The 20,323-nt window shown below is 41.4% G+C and overlaps 1 protein-coding gene across 2 annotated transcripts in view; it reads right to left on the bottom strand.

Moving 5' to 3' along the window:
- Nucleotides 1-20,323, bottom strand: part of kif5ab (kinesin family member 5A, b) — an 85,484-nt gene that overhangs the window by 15,274 nt on the left and 49,887 nt on the right. For both annotated transcript variants that reach the window (XM_087841041.1, XM_087841042.1), the window contains exons 15-20: nt 14,311-14,457; nt 11,125-11,313; nt 9,702-9,819; nt 4,032-4,096; nt 2,354-2,463; nt 498-599 (exon numbers count right to left, since the gene is read on the bottom strand). In XM_087841041.1, the coding sequence (XP_087697167.1) occupies nt 498-599; nt 2,354-2,463; nt 4,032-4,096; nt 9,702-9,819; nt 11,125-11,313; nt 14,311-14,457 (731 nt within the window). The remainder of the gene's footprint in view (nt 1-497; nt 600-2,353; nt 2,464-4,031; nt 4,097-9,701; nt 9,820-11,124; nt 11,314-14,310; nt 14,458-20,323) is intronic.

Genomic DNA, 20,323 nt, shown 5'->3' with positions numbered 1-20,323 from the left:
ATAGACAGACAGATAAATGCTCAGACACGGACGCATTGAAGAGTCAAACTGAACTTCTCTTTATCCAAACGATTACCAAATTCTTGCCAGAATAATTCATGAATAGAGAACAAAGGCAGCACATAATGTCTGCCCCACTCATGGGCTGTTATCCATCTGCCATCTGATGCAATATGCTGCAAAGGTCAGTGTAGAAAGAGGCCTATTAGCTGCCACCTTATTCTGAAACTCCATAATGGAGATGCAAAGAGAGTCAGACAGGAAGAAAAGGCCCGAGAGAGGAGCAGGCTAAGAAAGAGTTAACAGCAGAAGAGTAAGATACTGTAAATAGAATTCAGTCAGAGCTCCCGAGCGTGAGGCAAATAAATAGACAAAAGGAAGACAAATGACAGAGAGAAAGGGAAGACACAAATCAAAAGAGGCAGCTCAGCTCGCCCCCAGGCCTCCATATGGTGAAGTGTTTGAAAGCCGGCCAGGACAGTAAAGCAGCGACTCACGTCAATTCCTCCAGCTGCCGGCTCTTGTGATGCTCTCGGCTTCTGAGACGTTCAAAGTCACTGTGCAGTTGTTCTAGCTCCAGCTGCTGCCTCTGGTTACAACTGCAAAAAGGTGTTAAGTGACTCAGTCGTGACATCTTTTATATATGATCTTTTTATATTACAAAAACACAGGGATGTAGCTATTAGCAACATAAGCACAACCCTTAGGATTTTTGGAGGAATGGAAATAAAAAATGGAGGTTCGTTTTGTTACTATGGCAGAGAGAACAGCGAGAATAAGTGAGCTGGAGATTGAAGAGTGAGATGCACTGATGAGAAAAAAAAAATAACGAATAAGAAAGGACACATTTGTATTTTCTGATTGCTCCACAGTAGTTCTAAAATAAAAAATAAATACATTTGCAAACTGCTCGGGGAAGATTGGGATGGGATGCTACCTGGTCATTAACTTTTTATTGACTCCTATTGCCACAAGCGTCATGCTATTATTTTCTCTGAGCCACACAAACACACCTCAAAGATTGATGCCCAACAACTTTTTTTTTTGTTTAATCATCTCTAGCAAACACTTCCAGTGAGTCACCGGTGATGATCACGTGCATACTTTACAAAAATCCCACATCGTATGCCTTTAAGTGTTCTTAGCTGCTTTTAACTGGTTTCCTTGTGGTTTTATTTAATTAGGCTATCCTTACAAAACCTTTCTGTCACATGAGAAAAGAGCTGTCTGTCCCAGTCCCAGGCATATGGCTCCAGCTCAGTGGTGTGCACACGAGCAAAAATGATGAAGAAGCACCATTAGTGCATGCAGTGTAAGTGTATTTTTGCCCCTAATTCAAATCATGGCTGTACTGGCCAGACAGGCATTTTGGCAGAGCAGAGGGGCACTTAAGTAGCCCAAGTGTGTAATTAGGTCACAACCAGAGCATTGAAATGCCCCATTAGAGCATGGACACAACATATTTTTCAGTGGCACTTACCAAAAAAAGGGTGCACACCTGTAAACTCTTGCATTTGCGTGTGATCCTTGCAATCTGCACTACCATTTAATGTATGTATATACCTACTTTTTGACATTCTCTTCAAAGGATCCGGAGGGCATCCCTGCTCCTGTTTTATATGCGTTCCACCTCACCGACATCCATCCTTCCGATCTATTTTAAAGCTGCTTATCCAAATCAGGCTGTGCGAGCAGGATAAGCAGAGCAGCACCAAATGTCTGTTCAAACTGAAATTCTCTGCAGCTGCTCCTTGGGTGTTAACAGATACTCCCAGGCCAGCTGGAAAATGTACTTTAGTCCCTAGAGAGGGTCTGCCCAGTGGTCTCCTCCCAGATGGCCACGCTTGGTGTAGTACATCATCAGAACAAGGTACCTGAAGGGATGGGTTTTCATTTAGGCCAAACCAGGCCAGTGGCTCCTCGCATTGGGGTTGTAGCAGCTTGGCTCTGCAGCTTTCTGACCATGTAAACCACCCACACGTTTTCATTTCAGCCGGTCTGAACATTGGGGCTTAGACCGTGTTGAAGGTTTGAGAGATACTGAAAACATGTATTCCCAGTTTGAGCGTTTGCAAACTACTTATGAGGGTAAAATTGAATTTCAAATTTGAGCATGCAGCTGTGTTGCTGCGGTACGGAAAGTTGTCTCCCTTAGAAAACATTCATGGCCTATATTTCCGCAGTGCCACGGTCTCAACGACTGAAAGAAATATTCTTCTATAGCATCCTTGTGATTTTTCTGCTTGAACGATTTGATTCTTTACCTTAAAATACTTTTCTTTTCAAACTCTTGCACAAGTTATAGATATCCAAAAACTAAGTCTTGGTTTTAAAAAGTAAAGAATTTACTTACTCAGTTAAGTCGTCGATGATCTTTTGCTTCTCATTGATCTCGTCTCGCAGGCGGCCCAGTTGTTTGCTGTGCACCTCACGATGTGACTCCATCTGCTGCTCCAGAGCCCTCTGGGGTATTGGCGACAGAAGGGGGGAAGAGACAGATCGGGTATCGTAACACGGGAGTCAGAGGAGAACAAAGTGACTAAATAACGAGAAGAAAATTACACGCACCGGTGCACACGTGGACATGCCAAACCACACGGGCATTAAACACAAACTTACACACCCCCCGGTGTCCATACACTACCACTGACGGGGCTGTGAGACTCGGCTACTGAAAGTGGAGCGTGACACACACAGGAAGGCACACACGCATGTGCTCTCGATGCTCTCACGAACACATCCACAAATACAAGCAGATAATGAAAACAACAAACAACGCCAGCTGTTTAAAAGTCTCTGGCAGCTGAAAACTACATCTGTTTACTTTTATTTGGGAATTTGGCATCGCTGGAATTTCATCCTTAATTTCTGTCAAATCTTTTGACCTTGTAAAGATGTGCTGCTTTTTCTCATTTTCATCAAGTCATTATGAATCTTTGTGGTTTTCAGTCACTTAATAGTTTGAAACCTGAATGTGAGGATACTCTGTGGCTATGCTTCCTGTAACCATCTGATATTTGAGACTTCCTGTTTTGCTGTTTGCAGTTAATTGGATGTTCCTCTGATTGATTTTTATTCGTTGTTTTGCATTTCCTCTTTTGCCTAGGCAAAAGAGGGAATGCAATTGGGGCGGCTGTAGCTCAGGTGGCAGAGCAGGTCAGCCACTAATCAGAAGATCGGTCATTCGATCCCAGGCTGCCTCCTGGCTGCATGCCAAATATCCTTGGGCAAGATACTAACCCCATGATTGCCTACTGGTGGTGGTCAGAGGGCCCGGTGGCGCCAGGCAGCCTCGCCTCTGTCAGTGCGCCCCAGGGCAGCTGTGGCTACAATGTAGCTGCCATCACCAGTGTGTGAATGTGTGGATGACTGAATGTAGTGTGAAGCGCTTTGGGGTCCTTAGGGACTAGAAAAGCGCTAAACAAATGCAGGCCATTTACCATTTATAGGCCTTAGTTGTGATTGGTCACTGGTATTTGGACTATAAACTGACCACAAACAAAAAGCAAACAGCTTCCAGTACTAGAAATATTGCCCATTGCCTACAGATTCGTCACATTCATATGCCAATATCTGCTTTTCAAATTACCATTCGATGATTGTGAATGATGTAAAAATGCTTCTAGGGGCCAGAATGACAAACAATAATCTGTGCAGCCACTACCTAACAAACTCTAGCTGTTCCAGAGGGCAGTGAGTTATCATTTCCTTGCCAAGCTTGCTATGATTGCATCTTTATTCTAAACTAAGGCAATGAGTTGAAAGCTGCAGTGTCTGAATGATTGTACAGACATCGAATTCTCATCTTCTTATCAACACTACCAATAAAAGGGGAAGAAAGCAAATTTCTGAATATATGAAACAATTTCTTTAGTTTATTAAATCATTCCTACAGTCATTTACACACTTGAGTCCAACTACACATGCAGTCACAGGCAAACACACACCCTGCACACGCACACCTGCAGTTAGCTGAGAGGGTGCGAGAAAAGGTCATTACATCAAGTTGCTCTCACTGTAGTCATGGTTACCTTTATATCACAGGAGTTCTGGGCAGACGTGTGATTGTCCCCCCTGGTCACTTGTGACATGCTCTCTGAAATAAGCACACACAGAGAAAGAGCGAGAGGATGGCGGTAAGAGGAGCAGATAAAAGCGGCGCGCACAGATGTTGATGACGGTGACCTGACTCTGACAGCACAGCAGTATCACCACTTCATGTTGACAGCGAAGGCAGCGTGATCTAAGTGATGTCTCGGGTGTGATAATATCTATCTGCAAATGACATCTATTGTGTCATGCAGATCTGATATTGACTGCCTGCTGTTCCTGGTGTCTGATGATGAAATTACCGAGCGCTCTACCTCAGACCACACCGTGCGATCGACGTGACCTGCAGCACTTATTTATCTGCTTGTGTTATGGCTAGAGGACCGTCTGACTCGACTGCTGAGCAGGACTAAAATTGATTTCCCTGCCCTTAATTCCACTGGTTATTTAACGCCATTCTGTGAGACTCCATGGGAAGAGTGACTTACACTGCCTTTGGCCTTATTTGGGAATTGTGTCAGTGTACTGTGGGAGTATCTACAGCTGGACCTTGCACGAGTTTCAAATGTAAAATCAACCTATTAGTGCTGGTGTTGTGAAATGTTTGGGAGCTTAAGCTTTTTTGTGTTTTTGTGTTCTAGTTTTTCTTTTGCTTGACAGGACAGAAAGGCCTCTGGTAGCAACCTGAAGCTACTTCCTCACATTTCTAGCCCAGAGACGCTAAAATGCAGCGACATATTTTCTGTCTTCTCACTATTTACTTTGTCCTGACGTTATTTGGCTTGACTGAGTCAGAGCACTGACATTATGCTCTGGCCTTTCACATCAGTAGTGGATCAATCTACATACTTTGCAGTCAGTCCCGAAATGACAGCGTCACCACGTATCACTTTAACCCCTTTAGGATATTTGTTAATGCAAAATATGCATTTATTAGAAGAAATCTCTCTTGCATTTACTTCATTTGAGTTTATATTGAGAAAAGACCTGTTTTGTTGACAGTAAAGATTGGCTTCACTCCTGGAAACTTGTGTTTGGCTTTATTTATTGAGTGTAAATCTGTCATTTTTCTGGTCGGACCATATTGAAATTTTCTTCACCAAAGAGTCTGAATAAATACTAAAATCTTTGCTCCCAGTTTGCTATTTTGCTCTCGTAGGTAAAACATTTAAACTTGAGCCTAGAGCAATCTATTATAAAAAGGACTACCCACATACTACACTTGCCAAATTGAACTAAAATTTAAAAAAAAAAACAAAGTCTTTTTGATTTTGTTTTGAGAGTGAAATAATAAGCAAGAGCACAACGAATAAGATCTTCTTTTGAGAATATCTGTCTGTTATTTCTTATTTAGTTTATAACCCCTAAAACTAGTTACTTTCCCTGCATATTAGGCTCAGTTATATCACCAAGACACTATTTGAGATGATATTGTCTCTTAGACGTCCCAAAAGGTTGATTCTGTTTATCTGGACGTAGCGTTTTCAGCGGGAGAAACGTTTCGTTACTCATCCAAGTGACTTCTACAGTGTCAGCTGACTGCAGGTTTCCCCAACTTTATAAACAGTACAATGATTGAAACTAGCACCACTGAATGAACATTGGGCTGTGAGGTCAGTTCCTCGATCATTAATATGCACATTTTCATGACCATTGATCAACAACCACTGATGAAAGCCCATTGATCAATGGTCTTTGATCAATGGCCATGAGTACCATTCACAGAGAGTTGGGGAATGGCTGCGATCACAGCACTGTATCTTAAAAGCATTTTTTAGCTGTGAAATCATTTTACAAGCCCTCCCAGTAACAGTTCACACACTTTTGTTGTACAAACCCTAACAGCATGAAGGTGCTGGTATCCTGTGGGCTCTCCCCCCACAGTCCAAAGTTATTCAAGTTAAGTTAATTGGTGATTCGAAATTGATCATGGTTGTTAGTCCTATGACAGACTATTGACCAGAAGAAGCATCTTGTTCAGTTGCTCTTGTTTTAAGATCTTTTCTCTCAAAGTGAGAATGAAGCAATGCCAAAGGTTTATGAAGTACTTGTTATGAGTGTGTCAACACTTCTTTTAAGAGATTTCTCACTTGACTAAAGTTTTGACATTTTTTTGTCTCATTTCAAGAAATCTTACCAAGTGTTATTTTATTATTTTACTTGATTATGGTCTGGATCTTCTCAAATTACATATTTTTCCTTATATTTAGCCAATTTTTGCAGTGTATTTAGTAGGGGTGCAACATAGACAAAATTCACGGTTCGGTTTGGTACTTTGGTGTCACAGTTCGATGTTTTTTCGATACAAAAAAATGTTCATGCCTTTTTCATTTGTCATTTATTAAAATTATAAATACAGATTTTAACTCAAAAGTACAGTTTTTAAATTTAATGTTGCTGAAACAACAAAGTAATAAAAATAAATAAATCTGATCGAGGAATCACTCATCTTTGGAAAAGAGAGTTTATTACAGAGAAATGTCTCTTTCCAAAATAAAAGCTATACTATACGCTTCTTCTGGGCTATATTCTCAGCAGCATATTAAACATATCAGGTCCCCATAAGGAGAATCATGTGCTAACGGCTGTCTAAATGACTCGGGTAGAGTTTGTAGCATGCGTGCTTGTTGTTTTTGTCTGCTTCCACTTGTCTTTGCACTAGGATGATGTCGGCTTAAATGTGCAGTCATATTCATTGTGTTCCCACTAGTGCTGTCAGCGTTAATCTGAAATGACGTTAACGCCATAACACGGCAAATCTCCGTTAACGCACTAGTTCTCATCAATGCCCCGTGCTTGGGGCTGGACGTGTCAACACGTTAACAAGCTAACTGCGCTAACGCACTAGTTCCCATCAATTGAGCATTGCGTGGCACATCCGACATACTGTTTTACTTTTGTCCATGACGCGCTTACCTTCAGGGTCATACTTCACATGAAGACCAAAATAGGTCCAAAGGCCAGATCTGAATGAGGGTGGGGGAGGTTCAATTTGCCATGTTGCAAGGAGCTTAGCTTCTGTCTCGCTAGCTTGCACTGCGCTCAGTGGATCTGCACTCGACAGTGCAGCCTAGGCGGAGTAGTCGAACGCAGATCCACTGAGCGCTCAACACAGACAGCATCGTCAGAAGAAAAGTTGATAAAATAAATACAAAATTTTGTATTGTTCGATACATATGCGTACCTAACCGAAAGCACTGTATCAAACGGTTCAATATCAATACGAGTATTGTTGCACCCCTTGTTTTGTTTGTATTGTTTGTATTTTTGTTTATTATTTGTTTGTATTGTTGCATACTTATTTCTGTAGACGGTGGCTGCTCACTGACCAGTTATTTTACCATTTTAGTGCAGACAAAAATAAAATGATGCTGTTTATATTGTCACTTTCATCATCATCGAAATCTGTGTTTCTCCACTGCATTAGATCATGCCCAATCACCAACTCTAATATACTAAACTAAAACGAGTAAAATGCTTACCTATTATGCTGATTTCTTACTCTGTATTGTTTTTTATGCACACAACTGAACATGTTTAAAATACGCTGTATTATCTTAGAGTAGGCCCTTTAGATCAACCTCTGTCTGAAATAAGGAGTTTGCCTCCTCTCCTCTTATGGCCACGCTCCCTTCAAGTTGACTTTCTTCTGACTGGCTGCCTCTAACAGAAGGTTGGAACCACAGGTGGGTGGTGCTTCTGTGTTCACAGGCAGCAATGTGTTCACAAAATTACCATACTGGGGGTATCTGCTCTCTCTGACACCATCATCAGGTGTAACCATCAGTAGAAAAAACAAAGCTTGATCCTTTGGCTCACATTTGTAAAAATGCTGACCTTATTATCTGAAATCTGAGAACCTCCAGCACCTCAGCGACTTTGAATTTGATAAGCATTTAAAGGAAATTGATGGAGTCACTGTATAGTGCAGCAGAGCCATGAATTTCAAAAATCCTGTTAACCACTTGAATTTTTAAAATTTAAAAATGTGCCAATTTCCCCATTATTACCAACTAAAGAAACATTTTTTACTACAGAATTTCAACCTCCGGACACATTTCAGAGGTTTTACTTCTGATTTATAATCCAAGTCAAATTCATATCTTAAAAACTCTTTGTTTCAAGTAAAACAAAATAACTCCAATGACACGTATGTTACATGTTTGTGTTCTGTGCTCTGCCCTCTCCTAGTTTAGTTCTTAGTAAATGTACTGTAATTTACAAAAAACACCTTTTTACTAGGGGTGCAAGATACACAAAATTCACGGTTCGGTTCGATACTTCGGTATCACGGTTAGATATTTTTTCGATACAAAAAAAATGTTCATGCCTTTTTAATTTGTCATTTATTAAAATTATAAATATATATTTTAACTCAAAAGTACAGTTTTTAAATTTAATGTTGCTGAAACAACAAAAAAATAATAAATCTATCTGATCCAGGAATCCCTCATCTTTGGAAAAGAGAGTTTATTACAGAGAAATGGCTCTTTCCAAATTAAAAGCTATACTATACGCTTCTTCTGGGCTATATTCTCAGCAGCATATTAAACATATCAGGTCCCCATAAGGAGAATCATGTGCTAACGGCTGTCTAAATGACTCGGGTAAAGTTTGTAGCATGCGTGCTTGTTGTTTTTGTCTGCTTCCACTTGTCTTTGCACGAGGATGATGTCAGAGTAAATGTGCAGTCATATTCGTTGTGTTCCCACTAGTGCTGTCAGCGTTAATCTTGTTGAAATGACGTTAATGCCACAACACGGAAAATCTCCGTTAACGAGTTACCGCGGATCGCCCCGTGCGTGGGGCTGGATGGCGTCAACACGTTAACGAGCTAACTGCGCTAACACACTAGTTCCCACCAATGTAATTGAGCATTGCGTGGCACATCCAACATACTGTTTTACTTTTGTCCATGACGCGCTTACCTTCAGGGTCATACGTCACATGAAAACCAAAATAGTTCCAAACGCCAGATCTGAATGAGGGTGGGGGAGGTTCAATTTGCGATGTTGCAACGAGAGCTTAACTTCTGTCTCGCTAGCTTGCCCTGCGCTCAGTGAATCTGCGTTTGACTACTCCGCCTAGGCTGCACTGTCGAGCGCAGATCCACTGAGCGCTCAACACAGACAGCATCGTCAGAAGAAAAGTTGATAAAATAAATTAAAAATTTTGTATTGTTCATACATATGCGTACCGAACCGAAAGCACTGTATGAACGGTTCAATATCAATACGAGTATTGTTGCACCCCTACTTTTTACCTACAAGCCTATGTAGGCTTACCTATGCATACGCATACATCTTTAAACCCAGATGGAGGTATCAGAGGAGACTCTTCATCTCTCCAATACTTCAACATACAAATACAAATGTCAGCAGATGTGACTGAAACAAACATTATTAACTGTACTACTACACACCACACCAGTGATATCTAATTATAAAAAAAACAACTCCTCAAGTGTACTTCTAAATGGTTGAATACGTGTGATTGAACGTTATGATAATTCAAAAAGGCAAATCAAGTTTATTTGAAGAAAAAAAATGTTTGGCTAATGAGCTTTATTTAAAAAAAGTAATCAGAAAAGAGTAAACGTACCAGTTTAGATACTTGCGCTGCTTCACTAGTGTGGGCTATAACAAATGTACCTTGAGCTTGGAGTTTAGTCAGCTCCGCAGTTAGAGAATCATAGCTGTCCTCCAGCTGTCTCTTCCTCAGCTCCACGTTCTGCATGTACTCTGTTAGAGAGCGAATCTTCGCCTCGTGCTGAAAGTCAGAACATCATATGCAAAAGTGACGAGCAAAGACCTCTACCCAAGAGGACACTTTACATCAAGGATAAAATGCACTTCTACTCTTTTTCTTCACTGAATATTTATGATCTCTTGTCACCGGGGAGTGTAGTTTAAATACCACAGTTAGCGAAATTTGAACCGTGGCTTCAGGCCACTACATGAACACAGAATATAAAACATGCAATTTTTTGAGAATTATGACCCTGTGCAGACTAAAAATGTCCAAAGCAAAAAGAAAAATCCACCCTACAAAGAGTTGGGTCGTGTTAAGATGTTGGGAGTAGCTACACTGTGTTTTAAAGCTTTTCAGCCTTTATTATGACAGGAAAACTGGAAAAAGACATGCAGCAAATGGCTCAGGCTAGATTTGAAACCAGGGCTTTAAGACACATGGGTCACTCCGGGTCAGGGATGAGTTCCTGCCCCAAGTGGAGGAGTTCAAGTATCTCGGGGTCTTGTTCGCGAGTGATGGGAGAAGGGAGCCGGAGATCGACAGACGGATTGGGGCTGCAGCTGCAGTGATGTGGACGCTGCACCGGTCCGTCGTGGTGAAGAGGGAGCTGAGTGTAAAAGCGAAGCTCTCAATTTACCGGTCGATCTACGTCCCTACCCTCACCTATGGCCACGAGCTGCGGGTAGTGACCGAAAGAACGAGATCGCGGATACAAGCGGCGGAAATGAGCTTCCTCCGAAGGGTGGCTGGCCTCTCCCTCAGAGATAGGGTGAGAAGTTCGGCCATCCGGGAGGGGCTCAGAGTAGAGCCGCTGCTGCTCCACATCGAAAGGAGCCAGCTGAGGTGGTTCGGGCATCTGACAAGGATGCCCCCTGGGCGCCTCCTGGGTGAGGTGTTCCAGGCATGTCCCACCGGGAGGAGGCCCCGGGGCAGACCCAGGACACGCTGGAGAGATTACATCTCTCGGCTGGCCTGGGAACGCCTTGGTGTTCCCCCGGATAAGCTGGAGGAGGTGGCTAGGGAGAGGTAGGTCTGGGCCTCTTTGCTTAGGCTGCTGCCCCCGTGACCCGGCCTCGGATAAAGCGGATGAAGATGGATGGATGGGTCACCTGCCCAAGCCAGTGAGCCTTTTGAAGTGTTGATTGATAAGGTTTCAGTATCAGTATCACCAGTATTTCTGTCTAGTACCAGATGAACAAACATTTGTACCCCCATATCATTTTATTTTAGTTTCTACAGTTCATCTAGATTTAATAATTCAGTTCAATTCAATCGATTTGGTAACCAACAACAACACATGTATCCCTCAGTTTACAATCTTACCTGTGAAATGAGAAGGTGACACAAAGACAGTTCTCTGCCCGTCTCCTCCATCTTGCGGTGACACTCGGTTTGTAGGTTCTCCAGGTGGCGACAGCGCTTCACCATGGACTTCACCTCTGACTTTATCTTATTAATGTAGAGGCGAGCCACTGTGAACTCTTCCTCGATCACTCCGGTGATCTCCACAGGCTGGAGACGAATGAGTGAGAGGAGACGGTTAAATGAAAAGAAAAAATCAGTCTAGTGGATGCTTGATCAGGATTGAGTGGGGACTGTTTAAACACAGCATGGGCGTTAAATCAGTGGAAAGGGAAGCATCTTAGAAACACTCTGGCACTTTGTATGCACGACCATTAGGTTAATGGTCTCATTTAGCAGATGTAGCAACTTAGAAGCTCCGAAATGAAGTGTGGAGGAAAATGTATACACATCAATCTAAGCACTACAGATGATAGCGGATGTGCATACACGACATTCTGCATATGCGAGTGGTATACTGACTATATTGAATAATGTAAAGCTGTTGATTTAAGTCACGTCTATAAACACAGAAATTTATTTTAAATGCTCATTCAGAGCATAAATTTACATGGATGCCAAACCAATCAAGTCAAAGAGAAATGCCTGAAAAATGACACTTTATCAGCAAACAGAAAATATTCATATGCATACACATGCACACGCACACACATATCAGGGCTCGCAAAATTTCAAAATCCCTGGTAGCCCTTTGGGCAGGGACTCTTCAGTTTTTGGTAGCCCAAAATAAATTTAAGTAGCCCGAATAAAAAAGAGAAATTTTTTGATTGATGTTTTGTTTCCTGTTTTGTTTCCTTTACAATATTATACATTAAAGTATAATATTGTAATGGAAACAAAACATTAATCAAAAAATTGTTGAAACACAAATTACAACATTGTATAAAAATTACAATCATCAACTCAAATACTTTGTTCTAATTGAACAGACATTTCTATGAACTTGTAAGAACTGTGTAGGACATGAATCAGTCTGTGTCAGATCCTGAATTTGAAATTTCCACTGAAGTCACAGGTAAGAGGCAAGTGGAACCAAGATCGAGGCCATTTGCTTTTTTTTTAAGTTTGCCAAGACTGCTAAATTTTGCCAGTGGTAGTTCACTCTTTGCAACATAGTACGCTGTTCTAAACTGATTTTTCAGGTTTATTTTTAGTATGTTATTTGCAATTGGTGTTGGTTCTGGGAAAGATATTGCAGACTGAGCAATAATGCATTTCTTGCATTTCTCATGGGTTCTAATGGGGGCCTTTCTTAAAATTACTGGTCCCAGTAACAAAGGCGCTTGTCGACTCGGAAATCGAGGGAAAACCAACAACACACCCGGCAGGCATTATGTTATTTACACGGGTGCACGCATTCGCTGTCAAAATAAAAGACACACACCAGATAAGAAGTTGCAACGCGCACACCAAAGTAATTGCTTAAAGGAGCTTCTTCGACATCTTTATGAGTTCTAAACAAATGTCTGTCCTCCTCCTGAAAATCTTATGTATGCAAACACACGTTGCAACTTCTTATCTTGTGCGCGTTTTTTATTTTGACAGCGAATGCGCACCTGCGGACCACTTATGTGCAGCCCTGGTTATTTAGCTCGTCATATTGCAGCCACAGAAACTCTTTTGTCCACGAAACCATAAAGCTGCACTTTCTTTTTGCCTTATAGTCTGATTTGTCATAACTTTTCCGTTTTGTGGTAAGCTTTTCTTTGGCTGTCACTTCTTCACCCTGACCTGTCTTATTTGGCTCAGCAGAACTAAAATATATATCCTGCTGCTTTTACACACGCACTCACATAACGCTCAGCGATCAACGCGATCAACTCTCACATGTTTAAGCTTGCTGCGGGAGATTTCACTTGTCATGTTTGCATAGTAAGCTAATGATTGATAAGACGATGTCAGAGGAATTGGTGCGCAAATTATCATCACTCACCAATCAGTGCTGTCGCTCTCTATACACAGTTCGCGCGATTGCAAAGTGAAAGCAAAAAACAAGCACAAATTCTGGCTCACCGATGCCAATGACATAATTACCCAGCTACATTTCCGAAAGAATGCAAAAGCATTAACATATAATTTTCCTTTCTATGATAGCCCGACGGGCAGGGCAGAGATAGATTTTGGTAGCCCGACTGGAAAAAGCGCTAGCCCCGGGACGTCGGGCTAGCAATTTTGCGAGCCCTGCATATATATGTAAGTTTTTTTATTTAATTGTCTCCTTTTTGGCAGATCTACCAGAGCGCTTTGTCACCGCTTTATGCCAGAAGATGCTTTGCATTTCACTTTGTTGGTATTTACTGTCTCTCTTGCTTTTACTTGCTTTTTTTATTTCCTTCCAGCCATTTGAGATTGTTTGGTCATCCCTCATTAATTTCTCATGTGCACCGATCAAGCATAACATTCTGACTATCTATCAGAATCAACATTAACTTTAAAAATAAATAAATAGCATTAATGTTTTCATACTCGACCACATCGGTCAGCATCAGGAAGCCTTGGCTGCCCACGACTTGGACCACTTTTGATCGATACTGACCACTGCAGACCAGAAACATCACACATGAGCTACAATTTGGGAGACTTTCTGACCCAGTTGTCTAACCAACACAACTTGCTAATATCCTCACAATAGCCCTTTCCCCCCTTAACACATCATTTCTGACAGCAAAATGTTCCCTGGTTCCTTAATATATCCCACCCACTAACAGGTGCCATGATGAAGAGATAATGAGTGTTATTCACTTTACCTGTCAGTGGTCACAATGTTCGGGGTATTTTTACTCTGGTTTTTCTCGTTGTTAGCCATCATCAGTCCATCTGTGTTCATCTCCAAAATTTACTGCCAGCGTTTTCTCTCATGTTTCCTGCGGCTGCTTTTTGAGTTGTTTTTCTTTGGACTATGTTGTCCTCAGGCTTTGCGCTTGACTACACTCCTGCAAGTCTGAATAAGCTCAACACTAAACCCTGCTTTTGTTTGTGCTTTCGGGTCTTCTTTTGAATTTCTCTGAAATCCTTTTCTACACTGATACTTACATTTAGCTGTATATTTTCTTGCTTTGACGTGAGAATCATCTTTCTCATGTTACCTACACCACAGTTGTCGCTTTCATCACAAAAATGCACTCTAACCACGTCTGTACCGCTCACCAGCTTGATGTCCTTGTTTCCAACGATCGTGCTAAACTCACTCAGGTCCCTCATGAGCCCATTAAGAATCTCAGCAATGCGTTTTCTTTGGTGGCTGCTCACTTCCTGGATACGGGACAGCTCTGCCTCTAAAGCCATGAGATGAGCCTGTGGAGGGAGGAGTGAAGCAGATAAGAGGTGTTAGGGAGAGCCGTTGTCCTAAGGCGAGAAACTGCAGAAGGTACATGCAAATACGAAAAAAAGACAGAAATTGTGTAGGACAGACTCCGAGAAGTAGTGATTAGATTCCCCGGATCTGCATACACACATGGCTGCAGGAGCATAACATAGTAGCCACCAAATTATAAATCAATAAACTGCATTAGGAAGAGTGGATGGCATCTGCGCTCAATAACAGAGAGAGAGTACACGATGGAGTTTACTTTATTATTTTCCATTCTGCACAGCAAGCAGCTTCTAACCAGTGCTGCAGCACAATGAAACCATTTGATCTCAGTCAGGTTCGACAACATAACATTAAAGACATTTCTCCTACTCACACATGTGAGACCAAGAGTTGGGTAGTAGACTGAATGACCTATGACCCTAAACAAGATGAAGAAGATTCAATTCAATTCAATTTTATTTATATAGCGCCAAATCACAACAAAAGTCACCTCAAGGCGCTTCATAGATACAGAGAAAAACCCAACAATCATATGACCCCCTATGAGCAAGCACTTTGGCAACAGTGGGAAGGAAAAACTCCCTTTTAACAGGAAGAAACCTCCAGCAGAACCAGGCTCAGGGAGGGGCGGCCATCTGCTGTGATTGGTTGGGGTGAGAGAAGGAAGACAGGATAAAGACATGCTGTGGAAGAGAGACAGAGATTAATAACAGATATGATTCAATGCAGAGAGGTCTGTTAACACATAGTGAGTGAGAAAGGTGACTGGAAAGGAAAAACTCAATGCATCATGGGAATCCCCCGGCAGCCTACGTCTATTGCAGCATAACTAAGGGAGGATTCAGGGTCACCTGGTCCAGCCCTAACTATATGCTTTAGCAAAAAGGAAAGTTTGAAGCCTAATCTTAAAAGTAGAGATAGTGTCTGTCTCCCGAATCCAAACTGGAAGCTGGTTCCACAGAAGAGGGGCCTGAAAACTGAAGGCTCTGCCTCCCATTCTACTTTTAAATACTCTAGGAACAACAAGTAGGCCTGCAGAGCGAGAGCGAAGTGCTCTAATAGGGTGATATGGTACTACAAGGTCATTAAGATAAGATGGGGCCTGATTATTTAAGACCTTGTATGTGAGGAGCAGGATTTTGAATTCAATTCTGGATTTAACAGGAAGCCAATGAAGGGAAGCCAAAACAGGAGAAATCTGCTCTCTCTTTCTAGTCCCTGTCAGGACTCTTGCTGCAGCATTTTGGATTAGCTGAAGGCTTTTCAGGGAGTTTTTTGGACATCCTGATAATAATGATTTGCAGTCATCCAGCCTGGAAGTAATAAATGCATGAACTAGTTTTTCAGCATCACTCTGAGACAGGATGGCATCTGCCAGTCTCTGGCATATGACGATGACAAGAAAGAACAGGTAGAAGAAGAAGGAGATGAAGAGAAGGAAGACTTTCCATAAAGGTGTTGTTCCAATGAAGAAATCTGAAAGCATACCGACTTGTTTATGGGGTTTCATTTTATGAGTGGCTCATCTGTCACCAGTGAAATATTCTACGTGAGCAATTTTTCATGGCACGTTTTATGTTCTTGCTCCCCAGTTCATCAGTCATTTCAAAGCACCATTAGCCACCTTCTTAAATACTCCTTAATCAGCTCTTCCATCTTCATCTCTGCGATTCACTTCAAGCTCTGTTACAGTCTTCCCGGTCACTTCTCATGTCACAATGTCATCTTAAGATAAGCTGAAGGTAATAATGAGCTGAAACTGATTCTTTTATAAATAAGTAAAACATGGGATGATGAATAGAGTTGGTTCATTGACGTGATGAATGGGTTTAATCACGTTGATAAGAAATGGGTTTCAACGGCCAGATGGATGAATTATGGTGTTTAAAGTAGCCGATCAATGGCGGTGATGGTGAGCGATGGCACGGACACCTGCAGAAGAAGCGACAAGTTCCCACTAAAAACAAAGATGAAGGCAGCTGCGGGGATGACGGCCATGATGAATGTGCTTCAGTATTCCCAGAGCTTTTCCCATTTCTACTGTAACAACTGGCAAGACCGACGTGCCTAAAAATTCAAGATTGAGAAACATTTCCAAAAGATTTTGTTGAGGGGATTTGTTTTCTCTTATAGCACCACCTGCATTTACCAGCACTGAAATCTTATTTGTATTTAGTTTCACATCTTGTCAAAGTCTCAGACACTCTGTGCAGGATCAGACAGGTCAGAGCAGAGCAGACTGAAGAGGCTATAGAGGAGAAATGAGGGCTTCGGGCAGGTTTAGCAGACTAAATGGTGGTTCTGCTGTCAGATGTTCAATCAGCTTCTGCTCCTGAGATAGACAGGAAAAGACAGAAGGACACGTGCGGCAGACTGAAACACACTGATGAAATATTGAAGAGGATTTAAAAAGAAGGTCAAATATGGTCACTTAAATCGCTGAATAAGTCAGGAACTGCACAAAGCTCTGACTCTTATCTTGACTTTTATCTATTATTCACTTTATTTGTGCTGCAGAAGGACAATTAATACAGAGGCTGGGCATATTTAAATAATGTGCGTTATGTTGCTAAAAGATTTATTCAAAGAGCCTCCTGGAAGTCAGACCCAGCGTTTTCTTTGAAAGCTCCTCAGCCAGGAGCTCGTTCTGCACGCTCATCTCCTCGACTCATTCTGCTCAACTCTCTGTAACACTTTCTTTCAACTGTGAGGCGGACTTCCACGTGACACACGTATTGTTGAATATTTCATAGGTAATAAACATCCATCTATATGCTAAGAAATCATTCAAAGCCCTCGATGTAACTGAAAAACCTGCCTGTAAATTATCACTGTAGGTTTTCTTCTACCAGACAACATCTGTGCATCAGGGATATACTGCAACCAGGCTTTGATAGTTACTGCAATACTTTAACAGTTATCCAAATTGTAAATATAATCAGATATTAGGGATGCACCCTAAAACATTACTTTAGAAAAAATACCACATTTTCTAAAGTACTCGTACTCGTTAAAACTCCCCCGATACCGAAGACCGATACCACGGTCTGAGACCTGTCTATGTTTGAGCGGCATGTAAGGGGTTAATCACAGGCGCCGAAAATTAAATTTTGTTTTTTTATAATTATTGATTCTGTAATATGTTGCATACAACATGCTTTTCACTTTAAATAAATGTTCTTAATTCCAAACTAGTCCCTTGTTTGTTTGTTTTTGTTAAATTATAGGACTAAAGCTGTTACCTGCAAATTTAAATCATGTTTTTATTAAGTACTCGGTATCGGTATCGGCGAGTACTGAAATGCAAGTAATTTTGGTCTTCATTCTGCCCTCCTTCATAGACTGCAGACAGTCCAAAATGCTGCAGCACGCATTCTGACCAGAACTGGGAAGTTTGCCTGTATCACTCCTGTTCTAGCTGACCTGCATTGGCTACCCATAAAATACCGCATCCAATTTAAAATACTGCTGCTTACGTTTAAAATGACCAACAACACAGCACCGAGCTACCTTAAGGAACTCCTTAAATCGTATGTTCTTGCCAGAGCATTAAGACCATCTACTCAGTTACTCTTGGTGCAGCCTAGATCTCGGCTGAAGTCTAGAGGTGACCGGGCGTTTGCCCTGGCTGCACCGGAGTTGTGGAATAACCTTCCGATTGTGATCCGGGCGTCTGATTCCATCCAATCTTTTAAATCACGGTTAAAAACCTATTTGTTTAATCTCGCCTTTCCTGCTTGTTAATGCTCGCACCTGACTTTTAGACTTACTCTATTTTTTCTTATACATATTTTTATGGCTTGTGCTTTTATTATGTTTTTATTTTGATATGCATTTTATATTACCCCTGTGTATTAGTGGCATTGACCTGTGAGGATATTTGATACTTTGCTAAGGCCTTATAATACTCGTGTTACTTCTCTGTCTCTTATGTTAAGCACTTTGGTATACCGCTGGTTTTTAAATGTGCTCTATAAATAAAGATTGTTGTTGTTGTTGTTGTACTCGTACTCGTTTCCAAAAAAGTGGTATCGGTGCATCCCTATCAGATATATATAGAATAAGGCAGTAAACATTACAAAATTTATGGGAAAATTGCTACTTTCAGTAAGAGTATTTTAAATATTTATATAGTGTCAAATCACAACAATAGTCCCCAGAAGGTGGTTTATATTGTAAAATAAAGACGTACAATGATAACACTCCAACAATCAGATGACTCCACTATGACAAAGCACTTAGCAACAGTGGGAATGGTAAATGGTAAATAGCCTGTATTTGTATAGCGCTTTACACTACATTCAGTCATCCACACATTCACACACCGGTGATGGCAGCTACATTGTAGCCACAGCTGCCCTGAGGCGCACTGACAGACACTGGCACCACCGGACCCTCTGACCACCACCAGTAGGCAACGGGTGAAGTGTCTTGCCCAAGGACACAACGACTGAGACTGTCGCAGCCGGGGCTCGAACTGGCAACCTTCTGATTACAAGACAAACTGCCAACTCTTCAAGAGTTGGCACCGGGAAGGAGAAACTTCCTTTTTTACAGGAAGAACCAGACTAATGAAATGAAATGAATGTAATGAAAAACCAGGGAGAGGTGGCCCCAGTTGGGGTGAGGAGAGACAAACATTAATAATAACTAAAGATTAAATACAGAGAGGTGAGTAGGCACATAGTGAGTGAAGACAAAACACTCAGTGCATCATGGGAATCCCCCAGCAGTCTACACCTATTGCAGCGTAACTAAGGGAGTATCCAGGGTCAGCTGATCCAGGCCTAACTATATGCTTTAGCAAAAAGAAAAGTTTGAAGCCTAATCTTAAAAGTAGAGATGGAGTCTGTCTCCAACACTCCTGAATCTAAACTGGTTGTTGGTTACAAATCTGAAGGCTCCGCCTCACATTCTACTTTTAAACACTGTACGAACAACAAGTAAACCAGTCTGAAAGTGAGAGAATCTACTGGTGTGAAATGGTACCATGAGGTTTTTAAGATAAGCTGGTGTCTGATTATTCAAGACCTTGTATGAGAGTGTAGTTCAGTTTAACAGGAATCCAATGAAGAGATGCTAATATGCTACAAATGTTGTTTCTCCTTCTCTGTCTTTAGGTATATTTATTAGCAGTTTAACAGCCAAAGTCCCTTCTTCAGCAGGACTGTGTAGGTGTGGTTTGACTCAGAGTCAAAAAATAGACCTACCTATCTGACGGGTTCATAGAAATATGAGACATTATGTGTGGCTGAACCCCACCCACATCCAACCAGTGAGAAGAGAGAAAAAACACGTAAAAACAGAAAGCTCCCATCACACAAAAGCAAAACATTTTCAGACCATGACTATTGAAAACAGTCACTGGAAGGTCTCGATCCAGAAAGGCTGGATGTCTTTGTTACAAAAAAATCAAAGATAAACGAAACTTTAAAGCGTTGACTGTTTTCTTCGAGTAAACAAGCTTTTATGTGAAAAATACATTTAATCAAGCAAAGTCAGAGCTGTGCTCTCTGTGGGCAGTCATAGTGCACGACACTGAACCAGCCAAGAAGCAAAAAAACAGGAGAAAGAAAACAAAAGAAATCCGAATACTTCACTGTTAATGACCACTGGTGGCACCATTCATCAGAATTTTCTCCTTATCTTCTTTACATGCAGCTTTAATTTTACTTATCTCACTAATTGCATTTTGAACCAGTAGCTCAGCATATTGTAAGATGGAGGCTTAAATGAAGAAATGATTTTATTACAGAGAGTTTCTTTTCTACTTTTTTTTGCAGTTTGCTTCCCTGTAAACACACCAAAGCACAACATCTGTCTATGATCTTCTTTGCTTCTTTGATA

Source organism: Neolamprologus brichardi, chromosome 5 (genome assembly GCF_056152115.1).
Source record: "Neolamprologus brichardi isolate AB-2024 chromosome 5, ASM5615211v1, whole genome shotgun sequence".
Lineage (NCBI taxonomy): Eukaryota > Metazoa > Chordata > Actinopteri > Cichliformes > Cichlidae > Neolamprologus > Neolamprologus brichardi.
Note: the sequence above shows the minus strand (reverse complement) of the source record. Positions and strands in the feature narration are given on the sequence as shown.